The 20,464-nt window shown below is 34.8% G+C and overlaps 2 protein-coding genes and 2 long non-coding RNA genes across 4 annotated transcripts; all 4 read right to left on the reverse strand.

Moving 5' to 3' along the window:
* Positions 1-1,669: 1,669 nt before the first annotated feature.
* LOC117597653 (uncharacterized) lies at positions 1,670-2,703 on the reverse strand. Its single transcript, XR_008301959.1, has 3 exons — positions 2,407-2,703; positions 2,268-2,305; positions 1,670-2,027 (listed from the first exon to the last, which is right to left on the reverse strand). It is a non-coding gene; the product is annotated as an uncharacterized LOC117597653 (long non-coding RNA).
* A 481-nt stretch (positions 2,704-3,184) lies between these two features.
* On the reverse strand, positions 3,185-9,441 carry LOC113542720 (uncharacterized). Its single transcript, XM_034306052.2, has 7 exons — positions 9,399-9,441; positions 8,818-9,198; positions 8,523-8,639; positions 8,312-8,392; positions 8,157-8,194; positions 7,791-7,910; positions 3,185-3,319 (listed from the first exon to the last, which is right to left on the reverse strand). Exons 1-7 carry the CDS (start codon positions 9,439-9,441, stop codon positions 3,185-3,187), a joined length of 915 nt encoding a protein of 304 aa, XP_034161943.2.
* Positions 9,442-13,320: 3,879 nt separating this feature from the next.
* Positions 13,321-15,216, reverse strand: LOC117597662 (uncharacterized). The gene is given in 7 exon segments (XM_034305768.2): positions 13,321-13,329; positions 13,630-13,749; positions 13,975-14,012; positions 14,113-14,208; positions 14,339-14,478; positions 14,625-15,009; positions 15,174-15,216. Coding segments are annotated over 7 exon segments (831 nt in total).
* Positions 15,217-19,078: 3,862 nt separating this feature from the next.
* On the reverse strand, positions 19,079-20,233 carry LOC128318642 (uncharacterized). Its single transcript, XR_008302064.1, has 3 exons — positions 19,757-20,233; positions 19,618-19,655; positions 19,079-19,475 (listed from the first exon to the last, which is right to left on the reverse strand). It is a non-coding gene; the product is annotated as an uncharacterized LOC128318642 (long non-coding RNA).
* Between the last annotated feature and the right edge of the window lie 231 nt (positions 20,234-20,464).

The following is a 20,464-nucleotide window of genomic DNA, read 5'->3' on the forward strand; positions in this document are numbered from 1 at the left end:
TGCCATATTCCCTGCATCCCTGCAGGCGCTCGCTTAAGCAGAAGATAACGTGCATTTGGCAGGTTCGCATTTATGCTTCCTGGTTGCTCCTGTCACCCCGCTCGTGATGTCACCCTTCTCCATTGGACTGATTTCACATGTGCTTCAGAACGTGGTCTCACCAGGGCGTTCCCAAAGCGTTTCGAAGGCAGCATCTCGTTCCCTTCGGGGAACCATGGTTACATGCGTAACCTAGAGACGTTCTGTTACAGCAGAAATTACAAGGACACAGTCTATGCACAGAGAATGCAGAGTACAGTACCCATACTGAGTAAACTAAATTAAGTTTAACATAAGATGTTAAGTAGCAACAAAAGTAAGTATTATTGCACGCATTTTTATTTACTTATATTAGTTATTTTTAAATAATTATTGCCCATCTATATGTTTGTTGTCTTGCACTTACCATAAGTATTATATTTTGCTTTCGTTTTACTTCTTTATTAGAAAATCAACAATTAAAAAAATCTGAATCTATCTAATTTTTTTTATTTGCTTTCACCAACATTCCATATGCTTTTTCTTTTTTCATTTAATGACCAATTCCAGTGGTATCACAAACTAAGTATATTTTGTTGCCTACATAAACTTTTGGTAGTCTTCATTGGTATCATATGCTCATAATAATCTGATGGTCAAACAATATGCATGATACAATATTTACTTATACTGAGAAAGCACGTAAAATACATAAATAAATGAGTGATGGCTGTATGTTGCATGCAGTGTGAAGTGAAAATCCTGGACTGAATGATAAATGATTATGGCTCCATTACTGGAAGGATTTATCTTTGTGCTTGATGCTTCACTTTGTTTAGGGTAAAATGTGTTTTACATGACACTCAATGGTGAAGAAAACTACTTCCAGGTTCTGGGCATCACAATCAGGAAAACAAAGTAAACCCACAAAAGCTCTAAAAATAATGACGAAAAACAGCTTTAAAAGAGGTTGGAAACCAGTTCTGCAACAGGGTCTTTATTAAGATCAAATTATCATTTACCTTTGTTGTATTTTTACAGCTGCTTTAATAATCCTCACGGGTTTCTCACTTATACTGGCAAACCTCCCACCACTTTCTGACCGTCTAAAATAATCTATTCATGGGCCATGTTTTTCGGTGTCCTTTCACTAGTGCCGGAAACACGAGCACAGAGATGAGTGAACAAAACAAGCCCCACCGCCAAGTAATGTTGAGGTCACAGTCCTTAATTTGCCTTCATAGGCAACCCACATCCTTTTTGAAAATACACTAGTAATTGAACACTACTATTGTTACAACTCACACAATTTCAGAATAATGTTAAAGATCATGTTACATTTTTTAATGGAATTGCTTTTTACATTTATTGTGTCTTCAGCAAAAATTAGGCATACAAATGAGGCCATAACATCTGTAGGAAGTGCAATACAGGTGCAATATTGAAATCATAAAAAAAAAAAAACATTCAAGTTGAATTTTTCACAAGTTCATCGTTAGCGAATGTTCATACTATTCCAAAATGATAGTGGAAAAAACATCAGTAGTTACTTTAAACATGTGCACAGAAATAAAACCTGTAGCATAGAGGTCTATCTACACTGCCAAAAAAAAAAAAAAAAAAAAAAAAACAATATCTTAAATACAGGCAGAACTTTAATATAACTCTTATAATGAGATTAGTGTAAACTAATATATAACTGTAAAATGTAGGATTATTTCTAGGCTTTTCTGTTTTTTTTTTCTGTTGGCATCAGATATCATATCAATGTAATGAAAAATATGGAGTACATTTTCCTATAATCAAAATATTTTCACTTGGTAAAATATTTAACTGTTTATGCAGTGTAATAATACCATGTGTTATGAATTATTTCTGTTACATCTTACAGTTTTCTTCACATCGGAGTACACACACTCATCTGCTGAGCCAGTTTTCTTTTTTTCAGCTTTGGCTTTCCTCTTGGTAAATTGCACAGCTGCATAATTCAGTGGTTCAGCTTCAGATTCCTGAAAAATAATAATAATAATAATAATAATAATAATAACAAGTCCAGATTAAAGTAATAACCATACAATATGGGTAACTGCACTATACACACTAACTATACAGAACAAGAGCAGCATCAAAATAAAAGCTTGGGATTGTTCCACAAATCTGAGCAAAGTGACTGTAGAAATTATATCTAGAACATTATAACAAGTAACATAAATGTAGTAACATTTCACATACATAAGTAAGACACGTACCTGCCTCATTCCCGGAGAATTTTCTATACAAGCTTTCACTATTAATACAGAAACAAACATATTAGTTTTTCCGGTGAAACTAAAGTTAATTGTATTTATAAAAAATAATAATTATAATTGTGATGATAAATGCACTTACTTCTAGAGTTTTCACATTTTCTTCTCCTCAGTATGAAATAAATGAGGCAGAAAATCAGAAGTGCACACAAACCCAAAGCCGTTCCCAAACCGAGCACTGTTGAATGTAGAGATCCAATCTTTTCTGGTTCTGTTATTTTACCACATTACATTCATATTAGTACAAATGATTTTATAGGCAAATTATTTTGAATGAATTAAAGATAATTAATTAATTGTGAATCATAAGACATCTTACCTGTTTTCTCTTGTGTGTTCATGTTAGTGTTGTTTCCATGCAGTGTTGGTTCACACACCACTGAATTATCACACAGAGCTGGTGTAGATGTTTCTGATGCAATAGTAACATGCTCACCTATAAACATTTATCATGATTCACTAAAAGTCTGTAACTCAGTGTTGTTGAAGAAAACACAGTTAGCATTTCACTACTTCACTATCATTTGTCTCCAAGGTTGAACATGCTAATGGTAATAAGGGAAAATATCACTACATTAAACCAGTAGCTTAACCAATTTTAGTGGAAATCCTACCTTTAATTTTTAAATAAGTTCCATCTCCATACACAGGGTCGGGTGTTGTCAATGAACAGTAGTACATGGCTTCATCAGACTGAATGATGTTTAAAATGTTCATATTGCAGCAGTTTGAAGATCTTTCTATTTTGAAACGAGACTTTTGGAATCCATTGTAAAATGTTTCTGCACCACTTTTATATAATATGACTATAATCTGAGGCTGTTTTCTGTTTGGTTGCTTAAGCCAGGCAGTTATCCGACCTACTTTTTCAGAAACACAACACCGCAGAGTAGCCGAGCCTCCGATATCCACACTGAGCTCTTTATCAGGCTGATAAACTGGTGACTCTGTGAGGGATTGTGCAGTAACCCAGCGTCTACCAGGTTGGACTGGATCTAGAAAAGCAAATGGATTAATTAAGTAAATAATTTATTTCAGATATTATTATGCATAAAGAGTTATTAAAGATCACCTTAAAGGAATTACATTAGATTTCCTTCTACATACAAAATACACTAATACATTGCAAAATACACTAAAATGGATGGGAATAATTTGCTGATATTACTTACACATGGTGCTAAAGATCAAAATTAAAATCCATGAAGCTGTCATTTTTCATTTCTTAGAAATTTTACAGTCTTTGTATCTCATTTAACTACAGAATATGAATGCGCTTGAAGCATGGTTTGAATTTATATTTATACTGTAGGCGGTCTGTACTGAGCACGCCCCAGAATATAACATGTGATTGGGTGTAATTTTTAAAAAAAAAAACACATGATAAGGGAGCACACTGTTCTGATCTGCCTACATCTACCCCACATATTTCCATATTTGTGTTTTGGTGTTGCACAGAGATATCATGACAAAGATGTTGAGACAAAATGGAAAATGTGGGTTACTTTTACTCTCACATGTGCCTACACTAACATCTCATTGTTTATTTTAATTGCCCTCTGAATGCAACTGGTTTGTATGAAATCTTGCCTATTTAATAAAGGTCTTTTGGACCAGAGTAATGCATTTGAATTTTGGCATTTGACTTTTATTATTGAAGAACGTGACAACAGTGTTGAAATTACGGCGGAGCAAGATGGAGCTTAGCTCTCCAAAAGAGTCATGAAATATTTTAAAAACAATAAAACCTGATGATTGGGGGACAGGTCTGCGATACTAATTTATTATTTACAGCAGCTGTATAAGATGCATATGAGAATCTGTCTGACACATAGATAGTACAGTATTATGGAGCAATATATACCTGTTTCAATGCCTGAAATGAATTAAACAGTATATCTGTAGCTGCCTATGCAGGTCATCTTTGGAAATACTGAATGTATTCCTGAGCTTATACTTAAAAGCAGCATCAAAAAGTGGATTAAACATTAAAATACTCGAAATTGTGACACGATCGAGGAGCACCTCACCTCCACCCTCCTAAAAGATACATCAAGGTATCATCAATGTAAACCATGTGTGTCAGGAACGCCATCTTAATGAATTACTGGAACACATTTTGGGCATTTGTCAAAACATACAGCATCACCAAGTATTCATAGTGCCCATTGGCTATAAAGAAGACCGTCTTCCACTCATCCCCCTCCCAAATGATCTGCTGTCTGCTTGGCCAATCTATCAGTGCATGGCCTCAGACCTTTGGCCTTTTACTCTATGAAGAAGTAGTCCACTGATACAGGTGATATGGAGTGTTGAATGTACCCCTGCCTAAGTCCCTCCTGACTGTACTCCTATACAGCAACAGTTTTTTTTTTTAAGGAGAGAAGATGGGATCTAGAAGGATTGGCTCCTAGCAATAGATCAAGAGCACAATCTCATGGTCTGTAGTGTGGGAGTTTGGTGGCACCTTGCTTGCTAAAGACCTCTGCCCAGATGATGGGTCTCTGTGGGCACAGACTTCATTTCAAGGTTTCAGGGCTTTCCATGGAGTTGGACCTACATGAAAACTGGAAACAACATGTCTGAGCAGCTCAGTGGCCAGCTATCTCCACCCTCCACCAGATTGTCTTTAGGATGGCAGAATGTCTAGTTGAGTCAAACACAAAAATTGCAGTGGTCTCTCAAAAAATAGGTTCAATCTGTACTGTCAGTGGCTGAGTTTGAATCAGAACTCATTTTTAGGGCAGAAGTTTACCATTCACATCTTGGTCTCAGAGAGGAGGGGAACCAGGTCTCTGCTCTAAAGTTGCCCATGGCCCCAGAGTCAATCGTGTCTGCAATATATATAGAAATTTCTTCCCAACTCAATCACATTTGATGTTAAATGAGTTAGCTATATCATGTTTAAAGATGTTACTCCCCAGCTGACTCTGAGGACCAGGTCTTTCCAGGCAGCTAGGAAGCTAGCATGTGTCCAGACACTCTGCAACAGACACAGACATAGGCATTTCCGTATTTATCTGGCATGTTCCTATGGGGACGGATGGGTTCAGTCCACTACCATGGAGTTGTTGAATTTCTTCAATTCTCAGTCAGTCAAGTGAATTATTATGACAATCACTCTCTTATGAGATTGTCCACTCCGATCAAGAAGGAAATCAGCTGGTTGGAGTATAAGGAGTTTTCTCTTTTGTTCTGTCGGGACAGGACTGCTCTATTTGGTAAGAAGAAATGTGATGGCATAGGCATCTACATGAACAATGCTCGCTCTCTTAGGATATTGTCCAACACCTGGTGCATGAATGTTACTATTACTTCATGTTTTTGGTCCACGGAGGTTTAATATCTGGCACTGCATTGTCAGCCATTTTACCTCCTAGAAAGGCTATTATAATTCTAACTATTTACATTCCTCCAAGTGCAAATCTTCAAAATTCTAACAGCTGACTGTATAATTTGGTCAAACATCATACTAAAAGTGCTCATCATTATTGCAGGAGATGTTAACCATGCCAATCGAAAATCTGTCCTTCCCAAATTTCACCAGCTTTGTGCTCTGTGCTTTGTGCTCTGTCCAAAGAGGATCACCATCACCACAGCCCCACATGGAGGTGTCATCAGTTCTGTCTTGCACTTGTAGTACACTCATGACTGTATTGTGAAACACAGCCCCAACACTATAATAAAGTTTGCTTATAACACAACAGTCATAGAATGTGTGAAGTGAAAAACAGGGACACAAGGGATATTAAAAACATTAAAATAAACACACCAGTAGTTTCATTGGTGCATCACTAAATGCTCTTATCATGAATCTACCTCAAGCTTTGCAAAACAAGAGCATGCAGAAAAATCAAAGTTTCTATCCATCCTAACCATAGTCTCTTCTGCCTACTAGCATCTGGTAAGAGGTACTGCAGCATTTCAGCCACAACAAAGAGACTCTTTAACAGATTCTTTTTCTAGGATGTAAAAATTATAAATGATAAGCTCCTGCACTAACCATAAGTACTATATTTTGCTTTCGTTTTACTTCTTTATTAGAAAATCAATAATTAAAAAAATCTGAATCTATCTAGTTTTGGTATTTGCATTCACCAACATTCTATATGCTTTTTCTTTTTTCATTTAATGACCAATTCCAGTGGTATCACAAACTAAGCATTTTTTTATTGGCTACATAAACATTTGGTAGTCTTCATTGGTATCATATGTTTATAATTATCTGATGGTCAAACAATATGCATGATACAATATTTACTTATAGTGAGAAAGCTTGTAAAATCCACAAATAAATGAGTGACGGTTGTAAGTTGCATGCAGTGTGAAGTGAAAATCCTGAACTGCATGATACATGATTATGGCTCCATTTCTGGAAGGATTTATCTTTGTGCTTGATGCTTCACTTTGTTTAGGGTAAAATGTGTTGTACATGACGCTCAGTGGTGAAGAAAACTACTTCCAGGTTCTGGGCATCACAATCAGGAAAACAAAGTAAACCCACAAAATCTTGAAAAAAAAATTATGACAAAAAACAGCCTTAAAAGAGATTGGAAGCCAGTTCTGCAACAGAGTCTTTATTAAGATCAATGCATTAGTTACCTTTGTTGTATTTTTACAGCTGCTTTAATAATCCTCACTGGTTTCTCACTTATTCTGGCAAACCTCCCACCACTTTCTGACCGTCTAAAATAATCTATTCATGAGGCATGATTTTCGGTGTCCTTTCACTAGTGCCGGAAACACGAGCACAGAGATGAGTGAACAAAACAAGCCCCACCGCCAAGTAATGTTGAGGTCACAGTCCTTAATTTGCCTTCATAGGCAACCCACATCCTTTTTGAAAATACACTAGTAATTGAACACTACTATTGTTACAACTCACAAAATTTCAGAATAATGTTAAAGATCATGTTACATTTTTTAATGGAATTGCTTTTTACATTTATTGTGTCTTCAGCAAAAATTAGGCATACAAATGAGGCCATAACATCTGTAGGAAGTGCAATACAGGTGCAATATTGAAATCATAAAAAAAAAAAAAAAACATTCAAGTTGAATTTTTCACAAGTTCATTGTTAGCGAATGTTCATACTATTCCATAAATGATAGTGGAAAAAACATTAGTAGTTACTTTAAACATGTGCACAGAAATAAAACCTGTAGCATAGAGGTCTATCTACACTGCCAAAAAAAAAAAAAAAAAAAAAACAATATCTTAAATACAGGCAGAACTTTAATATAACTCTTATAATGAGATTAGTGTAAACTAATATATAATTGTAAAATGTAGGATTATTTCTAGGCTTTTCTTTTTTTTTTCTGTTGGCATCAGATATCATATCAATGTAATGAAAAATGAAGTACATTTTCCTATAGTCAAAATATTTTCACTTGGTAAAATATTTAACTGTTTATGCAGTGTAATAATACCATGTGTTATGAATTATTTCTGTTACATCTGACAGTTTTCTTCACATCGGAGTACACACACTCATCTGCTGAGCCAGTTTTCTTTTTTTCAGCTTTGGCTTTCCTCTTGGTAAATTGCACGGCCGCATAATTCAGTGGTTCAGCTTCAAATTCCTGAAAAATAATAATAATAATGATAATAATAATAATAATAATAACAAGTCCAGATTAAAGTAATAACCATACAATATGGGTAACTGCACTATACACACTAACTATACAGAACAAGAGCAGCATCAAAATAAAAGCGTGGGATTGTTCCGCAAATCTGAGCAAAGTGACTGTAGAAATTATATCTAGAACATTATAACAAGTAACATAAATGTAGCAACATTTCACATACATAAGTAAGACACGTACCTGCCTCATTCCCGGAGAATTTTCTATACAAGCTTTCACTATTAATACAGAAACACTCATATTAGTTTTTCCGGTGAAACTAAAGTTAATTGTATTTATAAAAAAATAATGATTATAATTGTGATGACAAATGCACTTACTTCTTGAGTTTTCACATTTTCTTCTCCTCAGTATGAAATAAGTGAGGCAGAAAATTAGAAGTGCACAGAAACCCAAAGCCGTTCCCAAACCGAGCACTGTCGAATGTAGAGATCTAGTAATTTCTGATACTGTTATTTCACAATGTTATATTAGTGCAAATTATTTTCTAGCTGAATTATACTTCATGATTTATGGATAATTAATTAATTATGAATTACATCTCACCTGTTTTCTCTTGTGTGTTTATGTTAGTGCTGTTTCCATGCAGTGTTGGTTCACACACCACTGAATTATCACACAGAGCTGGTGTAGATGTTTCTGATGCAATAGTAACATGCTCACATATAAACATTTATCATTATTCACTAAAAGACTGTGACTCAGTGTTGTTGAAGAAAACACAGTTAGCATTTCACTACTTCACTATTATTTGTCTCCCAGGTTGAACATGCTAATGGTAATAAGGAAAAATATCACTACATTAAACCAGGAGCTTAATCAATTTTAGTGGAAATCCTACCTTTAATTTTTAAAGAAGTTCCATCTGCAAACACAATGTCAGGGAATGTCAGTGCACAGTAGTACATGGCTTCATCAGACTGAATGATGTTTAAAATGGTCATATTGAAGCAGTTTGAAGATTTTTCTATTTTGAAACGAGACTTTTGGAATCCATTGTAAAATGTTTCTCCGCCACTTTTATATACAGTGACTATAAGCTGAAGTTTTTTTCCGTTTAGTTGCTTAAACCAGGCAATTATCCCAACTTCATTTTCAGAAACACAACACTGCAGAGTAGCCGAGTCTCCGATATCCACACTGAGCTCTTTATCAGGCTGATAAACTGGTGACTCTGTGAGGGATTGTGCAGTAACCCAGCGTCTACCAGGTTGGACTGTAACTAGAAAAGAAAATGCATTAATTAAGTAAATAATTTATTTCAAATATTATTATATAAAGTTATTAAAAATCACCTTAAATGAATAACATTAAAGTTTCTTCTAAATACAACCGCATACTAAATGCTTTAAAGTAATAGTCTCCGTAGATTTTTTAAAAATACATCAAACTACATGGGAATAATTTGCTCATATTACTTACACATTGTGCTGAAGATCAAAATTAAAATCCAGAAACAAGTCATTTTTCATTTCTCAGAAATTCTACAGTGTTCCTTTGTCATTTATCAACAGAATATGAATGCGCTTGAAGCATGGTCTGAATTTATATTTATACTATAGGCGGTCTGTACTGAGCACGCCCCAGAATATGACATGATTGGTTGTAATTTAAAAAAAAACACATGATAAGCAAGCACACTGTTCTGATCTGCCTACATCTACCCCACATATTTCCATATTTGTGTTTTGGTGTTGCACAGAGATATCATGACAAAGATTTTATGACAAAATGGAAAATGTGGGTTACTTTTACTCTCACATGTGCCTACACTAACATCTCATTGTTTATTTTAATTGCCCTTGGGATTCAACTTATTTGTATGAAATCTTGCCTATTTAATAAAGGTCTTTTGGACCAGAGTAATGCATTTGAATTTTGGCATTTGATTTCTTTTATTGAAGAACGTGACAACAGTGTTGAAATTACGGCGGAGCAAGATGGAGCTTAGTTCTCCAAAAGAGTCATGAAATATTTTAAAAACAATAAAAGCTGATGATTGGGGGACAGGCCTGGGATACTAATTTATTATTTATACCATCTGTATAAGATGCATATGAGAATCTGTCTGACACATAGATAGTACAGTATTATGGAGTAATATATACCTGTTTCAATGCCTGAAATTAATTAAACAGTATATCTGTAGCTGCCTATGCAGGTCATCTTTGGAAATACTTAATGTGTTCCTGAGCTTATACTTAAAAGCAGCATCAAAAAGTGGATTAAACATTAAAACACTCCAAATTGTGACACGTACTGGGAGCCCCTCACCTCCACCCTCCTAAAAGATACATCAAGGTATCATCAATGTGAACCATGTGTGTCAGGAACGCCATCTTAATGAATTACTGGAACACATTTTGGGCATTTGTCAAACCATACAACATCACCAAGTATTCATAGTGCCCAGTGGCTGTAGAGAAGACCGTCTTCCACTCATTCCCCTCCCTAATGCTCTGCTGTCTGCTTGGCCAATCTATCAGTGCATGGCCTCAGACCTTTGGCCTTTCATTCTCTGAAAAAGTAGCCCACTGATACAGGTGACATGGAATATTGAATGTACCCCTGCCTAAGGCCCTCCCAGCTGTACTCCTATACAGCAACAGTTTTTTTTTTTTATGGAGAGAAGGTAGAAGTGGAATCTAGAAGGATTGGCTCCTAGCAATAGATCAAGAGCACAATCCAGTAGTCTGTAGTGGTACCTTGCTTGCTAAAGACCTCTGCCCAGATGATGGGTCTCTGTGGGCACAGACTCCATTTCAAGGTTTCAGGGCTTTCCATGGAGTTGGACCTACATGAAAACTGGAAACAACATGTCTGAGCAGCTCAGTGGCCAGCTATCTCCACCCTCCACCAGATTGTCTTTGGGATGGCAGAATGTCTAGTTGAGTCAAACACAAAAATTGCAGTGGTCTCTCAAAAGATAGGTTCAATCTGTACTGTCAGTGGCTGAGTTTGAATCAGAACTCATTTTTAGGGCAGAAGTTTACCATCCACATCTTGGTCTCAGAGAGGAGGGGAACCAGGTCTCTGCTATAAAGCTGCCCATGGCCCCAGAGTCAATCGTGTCTGCAATATATATAGAAATTTCTTCCCAACTCAATCACATTTGATGTTAAATGAGTTAGCTATATCATGTTTAGAGATGTTGCTCCCCAGTGGACTCTGAGGACCAGGTCTTTCCAGGCAGCTAGGAAGCTAGCATGTGTCCAGACACTCTGCAGCAGTCACAGACGTAGGCATTTCCGTATTTATATGGCATGTTCCTATGGGGACGGATGGGTTTGGTCCACTACCATGGGGTGGTTGAATTTCTTCAATTCTCAGTCAGTGAAGTGAATGATTATGACAATCACTCTCTTATGAGATTGTCCACTCCGATCAAGAAGGAAATCAGCTGGTTGGGGTATAAGGAGTTTTCTCTTTTGTTCTGTCGGGACAGGACTGCTCTATTTGGTAAGAAGAAATGTGATGGCATAGGCATCTACATGAACAATGCTCGCTCTCTTAGGATATTGTCCAACACCTGGTGCATGAATGTAACTATTACTTCATGTTTTTGGTCCATGGTGGTTGAATATCTGGCACTGCATTGTCAGCCATTTTACCTTCTAGAAAGGCTATTATAATTCTAACCATTTACATTTCTCCAAGTGCAAATCTTCAAAATTCTAACAGCTGACTGTATAATTTGGTCAAACATCATACTAAAAGTGCTCATCATTATTGCAGGAGATGTTAACCATGCCATTCTAAAATCTGTCCTTCCCAAATTTCACCAGCTTTGTGCTCTGTCCAAAGAGGATCACCATCACCACAGCCCCACATGGAGGTGTCATCAGTTCTGTCTTGCACTTGTAGTACACTCATGACTGTATTGTGAAACACAGCCCCAACACTATAATAAAGTTTGCTTATAACACAACAGTCATAGAATGTGTGAAGTGAAAAACAGGGACACAAGGGATATTAAAAACATTAAAATAAACACACCAGTAGTTTCATTGGTGCATCACTAAATGCTCTTATCATGAATCTACCTCAAGCTTTGCAAAACAAGACCATGCAGAAAAATCAAAGTTTCTATCCATCCTAACCATAGTCTCTTCTGCCTACTAGCATCTGGTAAGAGGTACTGCATCATTTCAGCCACAACCAAGAGACTCTTTAACAGATTCTTTTTCCAGGATGTAAAAATTATAAATGATAAGCTCCTGCACTAACCATAAGTACTATATTTTGCTTTTGTTTTACTTCTTTATTAGAAAATCAACAATTAAAAAAATCTGAATCTATCTAATTTTTTTTATTTGCTTTCACCAACATTCCATATGCTTTTTCTTTTTTCATTTAATGACCAATTCCAGTGGTATCACAAACTAAGCATTTTTTATTGGCTACATAAACATGTGTTAGTCATCATTGGTATCATATGTTTATAATTATCTGATGGTCAAACAATCTGCATGATACAATATTTACTTATACTGAGAAAGCTTGTAAAATCCACAAATAAATGAGTGATGGTTGTAAGTTGCATGCAGTGTGAAGTGAAAATCCTGAACTGCATGATACATGATTATGGCTCCATTTCTGGAAGGATTTATCTTTGTGCTTGATGCTTCACTTTGTTTAGGGTAAAATGTGTTTTACATGACACTCAGTGGTGAAGAAAACTACTTCCAGGTTCTGGGCATCACAATCAGGAAAACAAAGTAAACCCACAAAATCTCTAAAAATAATGATGAAAAACAGCCTTAAAAGAGGTTGGAAGCCAGTTCTGCAACAGAGTCTTTATTAAGATCAATGCATTAGTTGCCTTTGTTGTATTTTTACAGCTGCTTTACTAATCCTCACTGGTTTCTCACTTATTCTGGCAAACCTCCCACCTCTATCTGACCGTCTAAAATAATCTATTCATGAGGCATGTTTTGCATTGTTTTTTCACTAGTGCCGGAAACACGAGCACAGAGATGAGTGAATAAAACAAGCCCCACCGCCAAGTAATGTTGAGGTCACAGTCCTTAATTTGCCTTCATAGGCAACCCACATCCTTTTTGAAAATACACTAGTAATGGAACACTACTATTGTTACAACTCACAAAATTTCAGAATCATGTTAAAGATCATGTTACATTTTTTAATGGAATCGCTTTTTACATTTATTGTGTCTTCAGCAAAAATTAAGCATACAAATGAGGCCATAAAATCTGTAGGAAGTGCAATACAGGTGCAATATTGAAATCATTAAAAAAAAAACATTCAAGTTGAATTTTTCACAAGTTGACTGTTAGTGAATGTTCATACATGTGCACAGAAATAAAACCTGTAGCATAGAGGTCTATCTACACTGCCAAAAAAAAAAAAAAATATCTTAAATACAGGCAGAACTTTAATATAACTCTTATTATGACATTAGTGTAAACTAATATATAATTGTAAAATGTAGGATTATTTCTAGGATTTTCTGTTTTTTTTTTTTTTTTTTTTTTTTTTTTGGTTTTTTTTTGGCATCAGATATCATATCAATGTAATGAAAAATATGGAGTATATTTTCCTATAGTCAAAATATTTTCACTTGGTAAAATATTTAACTGTTTATGCAGTGTAATAATACCATGTGTTATGAATTATTTCTGTTACATCTTACAGTTTTCTTCACATCGGAGTACACACACTCATCTGCTGAGCCAGTTTTCTTTTTTTCAGCTTTGGCTTTCCTCTTGGTAAATTGCACGGCTGCATAATTCAGTGGTTCAGGTTCAGATTCCTGAATAATAATAATAATAATAATAAGTTCAGATTAAAGTTATAACCATACAATATGGGTAACTGCACTGTGCACACTAAGCACACAGAACAAGAGCAGCATCAAAATAAAAGCTTGGGATTGTTCTGCAAATCTGAGCAAAGTGACTGTAGAAATTATATCTAGAACATTATAACAAGTAACATAAATGTAGCAACATTTCACATGCATAAGTAAGACACATACCTGCCTCATTCCTGGGGAATTTTCTATACAAGCTTTCACTATTAATACAGAAACACACATATTAGTTTTTCGGGAAAAACTAAAGTTAACTGTATTTTTTTAAATAATAATAATTATTGTGATGACAAATGCACTTACTTCTAGAGTTTTCATATTTTCTTCTCCTCAGTATGAAATAAGTGAGGCAGAAAATTAGAAGTGCACAGAAACCCAAAGCCGTTCCCAAACCGAGCACTGTCGAATGTAGAGATCTAGTCATTTCTGATACTGTTATTTCACAATGTTATACTGGTGCAAATTATTTTCTAACTGAATTATACTTTATGATTTAAGGATAATTAATTAATTATGAATTACATCTTACCTGTTTTCTCTTGTGTGTTCATGTTAGTGCTGTTTCCATGCACTGTTGGTTCACACACCACTGAATTATCACACAGAGCTGGTGTAGATGTTTCTGATGCAATAGTAACATGCTCACATATAAACATTTATCATGATTCACTAAAAGTCTGTAACTCAGTGTTGTTGAAGAAAACACAGTTAGCATTTCACTACTTCACTATTATTTGTCTCCCAGGTTGAATAATGGTAATAAGGAAAAATATCACTACATTAAGCCAGGAGCTTAATCAATTTTAGTGGAAAACCTACCTTTAATTTTTAAATAAGTTCCATCTCCAAACACAGGGTTGACTTCCATCAGTGCACAGTAGTACATGGCTTCATCAGACTGAATGGTGTTTAAAATGGTCATATTGAAGCAGTTTGAAGATCTTACAATTTGAAAACGAGACTCTTGGAATCCATTGGAAAATGTTTCTCCATCACTTTTATATACAGTGACTATAATCTGAGGTTTTTTTCCATTTGGTTGCTTAAACCAGGCTATCGGTTCAAATTCATTTTCAGAAATACAACACTGCAGAGTAGCCGAGTCTCCAGTATCCACACTGAGCTCTTTATCAGGCTGATAAACTCGTGACTCTGTGAGGGATTGTGCAGTAACCCAGCGTCTACCAGGTTGGACTGTAACTAGAAAAGAAAATGCAAATGCAATTTAGATATTATTAATGAGTTATTAAAAATGAAAGAACTTCATACAGCTTGCACAAAAGTGCTTCAGAGTAATATATGCCATAGACTTTTAAAAATACATCAATGTGGATTGGATGTAATAATTTTCTTATAGTACTTACACACGGCGCTGAAGATCGAAATTATAATCCAGAAACCGGTCATTTTTTCATTTCTCATGAATTGTAAAGTGTTCATGTGCCATTTAACAACAGAATATGAATCCGCTTGAAGCATGGTTTGAATTTATATTTATACTATAGGCGGTCTGTACTGAGCATGCCCCAGAATATAACATGTGATTGGTTGTAATTTAAAAAAAGACATGATAAGGAAGCACATGGTATTCTGATCTGCCTACATCTACCCCACATATTTCCATATTTGTGTTTTGGTGTTGCACAGAGATATCATGACAAAGATGTTATGACCGAATGGAAAATGTGGGTTACTTTTACTCTCTCATGTGCCTACACTAACATCTCATTGTTGCTTATTCTAATTGCCCTCTGAATGCAACTTGTTTGTACAAAGAATCAAATATGTTGCTTGGATTAGTGAGTCTGCAAAATGATGTAAATACAAATGAAGCAGTTACACACAGACTTGGTGCTACACACCCTATAGTCACCACCCTGTTACGTGGGACTTCCAGTGTTGTGTTGAGCTGAACTGTGAATTGTATTGAAGTGTATGATATAACTGAACATCTTCATATGTATTTGTATATAAAGGTCAAATAATAGCCAGTAAAATCAAGGCCTGCTCTGTGACCTGAAACAGATCCGTCTTACCATGAGGTCTGTTTCTGTCACAATATAAAATGTATAAGAGTGTATAACTGTCAGTGAATTTAAGTACATAAATTACTTCAAATACAGGAAAATTTCTTCAGTTGTTTAATGTAACTTCATTTTTGTACAACTAGCTTTTACTACCAGAGCTGGATGGGTGAGAATTTATTGCCACCTAGTGGGAGATAGCAGTGTATATTTAACTCATGATGTAATTGTTTAAAAATGTTTCCTATAAATGAAACCTCAGCAGTTACAGTGACACTGAGTTACAGCATTGTGTGTTTAAGTCCCAGAACTGCGCATGTTGGAGCCTGAGTGAGACCCTAAACTCTAAACTGATCAGCTTTACATCTGGATTAAAATAGCTTTAGATTAATAAAAGGATCTACCAGTAAATGTAAGTGTCAGTAGATGGGAAAAAAGTGATGTTAAGGCGAGACGCTACAGTTAGAAATGACAATTTTGGACAATCATTTTTCAGATTTCTTGATTAAATGATAAATAAATAACATTTCAACAAACTGTTCAAACTGTAAATATTGTACCCTGAAGAGTGTGTTCACAATGAAATGAATATTTTACTCCTAACATCATTCAAGGACTAGATTTAAGGTATTATAAAGTATGCAGATTTGAAATGATCATGAAATGATCAACCTTCTTGAAATGATCAGATGAAGCTGTTTTCCTGCTAAACCCGAGCTATCAGGAGTTTCCCATTGTTTTATTAGTTCTTAATCCTAAAACATTAAAATCTATAAAATATTATAGTGTTGTGCTACACACTGGTACTCACTGGTAGATAGTGTTTGTAGTGAAGGTGGAGAAAAGTGTAAAAAAGTGTGTGATGGTGACAGTGAGAGAGAGACTGAGAGCAGAAATGTGAGAGTTTGAGATCAGAGAGAAGCTCAATGAGGAGTTAAAGTTCGTCGCTGTCCGTGGTGTTGAAACTCTTGTGACGAAACAGTGCATCTCGGTTACCATAGCAACAGGAACCACAGAACAACAGTCAACTACAAATACAGTGTTAATGCACCTCAATAACCTTTATGATCAACAAGTGAATCAGGTACTTAATCAGTGAATCAATGTATCCATGAATCAACAGCTGGTATATGCCATTATTTAAAGATAAATATCTTTTTTAAAAAAAAGGTAAGTAAATACATTCTGCAACAGAAATATCAAGATTAAACCAGGTACAGGCCTAACTACTGAAAAAAATCTTGTTTGTTTATGTTTATGAGAGGCAAAGGCACTGAAATGCACTGGTATAATTATCAAAATTAAATATGTTCATTGACCATGATAAATGTTTTTGCATATATTATTATAACTTCTTTAAATCAATTAATCTGACATTTGGAAAGATATTCTCTGTGTGTGTGTGTGTGTGTGTGTGTGTGTGTGTGTGTGTGTGAAAGTCAGCATTAGAGACTGGAGATGCTGAATGCACTTCACAGTTGGTCAAAGCTGTTGCTGGTGTCAGTTGTGGTCAGAGTTTGCTTATGAGCTATTGTTAGTCTTCCTGTAGAAGCGCAGCAAAGTTCCAACAGCTACTTGTGCAAAATGCTGTGACTGCAATAAACAGGATGTAATAATACACATCAAAGTCAACCTAAGTGTCTTTCTTTAAACAGATCAAGTGGCTCTTACACTAGTGTCTGGTCGATGTTTAAGTCTCCGGTGTGTCAGTTCACTCAGAGCCGAGATCTACTGTTAAACAATCTGGATTATCTGGATTTTCTGTTCAGTGAATAAAATCCTTCATGAAACTCGGAGAGTTCAAGTTAAAAATATGACATTTCTTTTTAGAAACAAGTGTTTGGGATAGGTGTACTGTAGAACGCAGAGCGATGACTTGTTAAATATACAGCATCAACAGATAGAATGATATAAACTCACATGGATTACACATTATATTATACATATTTATTTATTCATTTGATTATATTCTATAATAATAATAATAATAATAATAATAACCTTTAGCATAGCAGGAGTTCAGCTAATACTAACTTGTGTTCATGTTAGACTTGTGTTTATGTTATATATTACAGTTTCACATACATCACATCAGAGTACACCAAATCATCCCTTCCTCCAGGTTTGACTTTATTCTTGAAGAATAGCAAAGCTTCATAATTCAAGGTGTCGAAATGAGATTCCTGAAAAAAGAATTAATTAATTGAATTATGAAATGATTGTATAGTGTATAAATCAAATGCATTAATTAAGTCAACAATATATTTCAGATATTATTATACACAAAGAGTCATTAAAGATCGCCTTAAAGGGTTAATATTGGAGTTCCTTCTACATACTTAGAGTAATAGGCTTCTTTTTTTTTTAATATATCAAAAAAGATGGGAATAATTTGCTCATATTACTTACACATGGTGCTGAAGATCAAAATTAAAATCCAGAAACCAGTCATTTTTCTGCCCCACATATTTCCATATTTGTGTTTTGGTGTTGCACAGAGATATCATGACAAACATGTTATGACAAAATGGAAAATGTGGTTTATTTGTACATTCACATTGTTTATTTTAATTGCCCTCTTAATTCAACTTGTTTGTACAAAATCTTCCCAATATAGTAAAGGTCATTTGGGCCAGAGTAATGCATTTGAATTTTGGTTTTGACTTTTATTATTGAAGAACCTGACAACAGCGTTGAAAGTAAAGCGGAGCTAGATGGAGCTTAGCTCCCTAAAAGAGTCATGAAATCCTTTAAAAACAATAAAAGCTGATGATTGGGGGACAGGTCTGGGATATTAGTTTATTATTTATAGCAACTGTATAAGATGCAGATCAGAATCTGTCTGACACACAGATAGTACAGTATTATGGTGTAATTATATACCTGTTTCAATGCCTGAAATGAATTAAGTAGCATTGTTACGACCTGGTCTAGGTGTGGATGCAAAATACAAAGGAATAAAGGACTAGCAAGACTAAGATATTGTTTGCTTTGTATTTTTACTTTTTCTTTTCATTAAGTGGTTTAAGGTTCAAAAGCCGAACAGTTTACTGTTAGTGAAATTGAATAACAGGACACTTGCTAATAACAGGACAATACGTCAGGTACTTTACTTTAAACATGTTACTTTACTGTACAAAGTTACTTTAAACGTGTACATAGATAAAACCTGTGGCATGGAACTTTAGCTACACTGCAAAAAAAATTTTTAAATAAAATTATAAAATATTTTTGTTATGGGATTATTGTAAACAAACATAAGATTATATCTAGGTTTCTCTGTTTTTGTTCTATTGGCTTATAATTTTACTTCTAAAAATAAATTATCCTGTCAGTCGAATAAGACAATTTCAAGCTTGAAATTTCTGTAGCAAAAATGGTAGTTTAATAATCATTTGATTTCACAATGATAAATAAGGAATACATTTGCCTACAGTCAAGATATTTTAACTTGCTAAAATATTTCCACTGTTTTTGCAGTGTAATAATACCATGTGTTATGAAACATTTATCTTATCTAAAAGTTTTCTTCACATCGGAGTACACACACTCATCTGATGAGCCAGTTTTCCTTTTTTCAGCTTTGGCTTTCCTCTTAGGGAAATGTAGAGCTGCGTAATTCAGCATTTCAGCATCAGATTCCTGAATAATAATAATAATAATAATAATAATAATAATAATAATAATAATAATAATAATGAAGCAACATTTAAAGTACACAGGCAGGGAAATTAGTAATAAGACTTTAGTCTATCTACAGAAAAAAAATTATCTTCACACATACCTGCCTCGCTCCTGGAGAATCTGCTATAGAAGCATTATCTATTAATACAGAAATGCACTTATTAGTCCTTTTAGTACAACTAATGTTAACTGTATTTTTTTTAAATAATAATAATTATTGTGATGATAAATGCAATTACTTCTAGAGTTTTCACATTTTCTTCTCCTCAGAATGAAATAAATGAGGCAGAAAATCAGAAGTGCACACAAACCCAAAGCCGTTCCCAAACCGAGCACTGTCGAATGTAGAGATCCAATCTTTTCTGGTTCTGTTATTTTACCACATTACATTCATATTAGTACAAATTATTTTATAGGCAAATTATTTTGAATGAATTAAAGATAATTAATTAATTGTGAATCATAAGACATCTTACCTGTTTTCTCTTGTGTGTTCATGTTAGTGCTGTTTCCACACACTGTTGGTTCACACACCACTGAATTATCACACAGAGCTGGTGTAGATGTTTCTGATGCAATAGTAACATGCTCACATATAAACATTTATCATGATTCACTAAAAGTCTGTAACTCAGTGTTGTTGAAGAAAACACACTTCGCATTTCACTACTTTACTATCATTTGTATTCCAGGTTGAACATGCTAACGGTAATAAGGAAAAATATCACTACATTAAACCAGGAGCTTAATCAATTTTAGTGGAAATCCTACCTTTAATTTTTAAATAAGTTCCATCTGCAAACACAAGGCTAAGTCTCATCAGTGCACAGTAGTACATGGCTTCATCAGACTGAATGGCGTTTAAAATGTTCATATTGAAGCAGTTTGAAGATCTTTTTACTTTGAAATGAGTCTTTTGAAATCCATTGTAAAATGTTTCTCTGCCA

Source organism: Pangasianodon hypophthalmus, chromosome 7, assembly GCF_027358585.1.
Source record: "Pangasianodon hypophthalmus isolate fPanHyp1 chromosome 7, fPanHyp1.pri, whole genome shotgun sequence".
In the NCBI taxonomy this organism is placed as follows: Eukaryota; Metazoa; Chordata; class Actinopteri; order Siluriformes; family Pangasiidae; genus Pangasianodon; species Pangasianodon hypophthalmus.

What these genes read in the sequence shown, in the direction of transcription:
- LOC113542720 (XM_034306052.2), bottom strand. Translation starts at nt 9,441, where the DNA reads ATGACTTGTTTCTGGATTTTAATTTTGATCTTCAGCACAATGT. An exon ending in TTTGATCTTCAGCACAATGT is followed by an intron (nt 9,199 to 9,398) that starts GTAAGTAATATG and finishes TTTCTTTTCTAG; the next exon opens with TTACAGTCCAACCTGGTAGA. An exon ending in AACTTCTTTAAAAATTAAAG is followed by an intron (nt 8,640 to 8,817) that starts GTAGGATTTCCA and finishes AAATGTTTATAT; the next exon opens with GTGAGCATGTTACTATTGCA.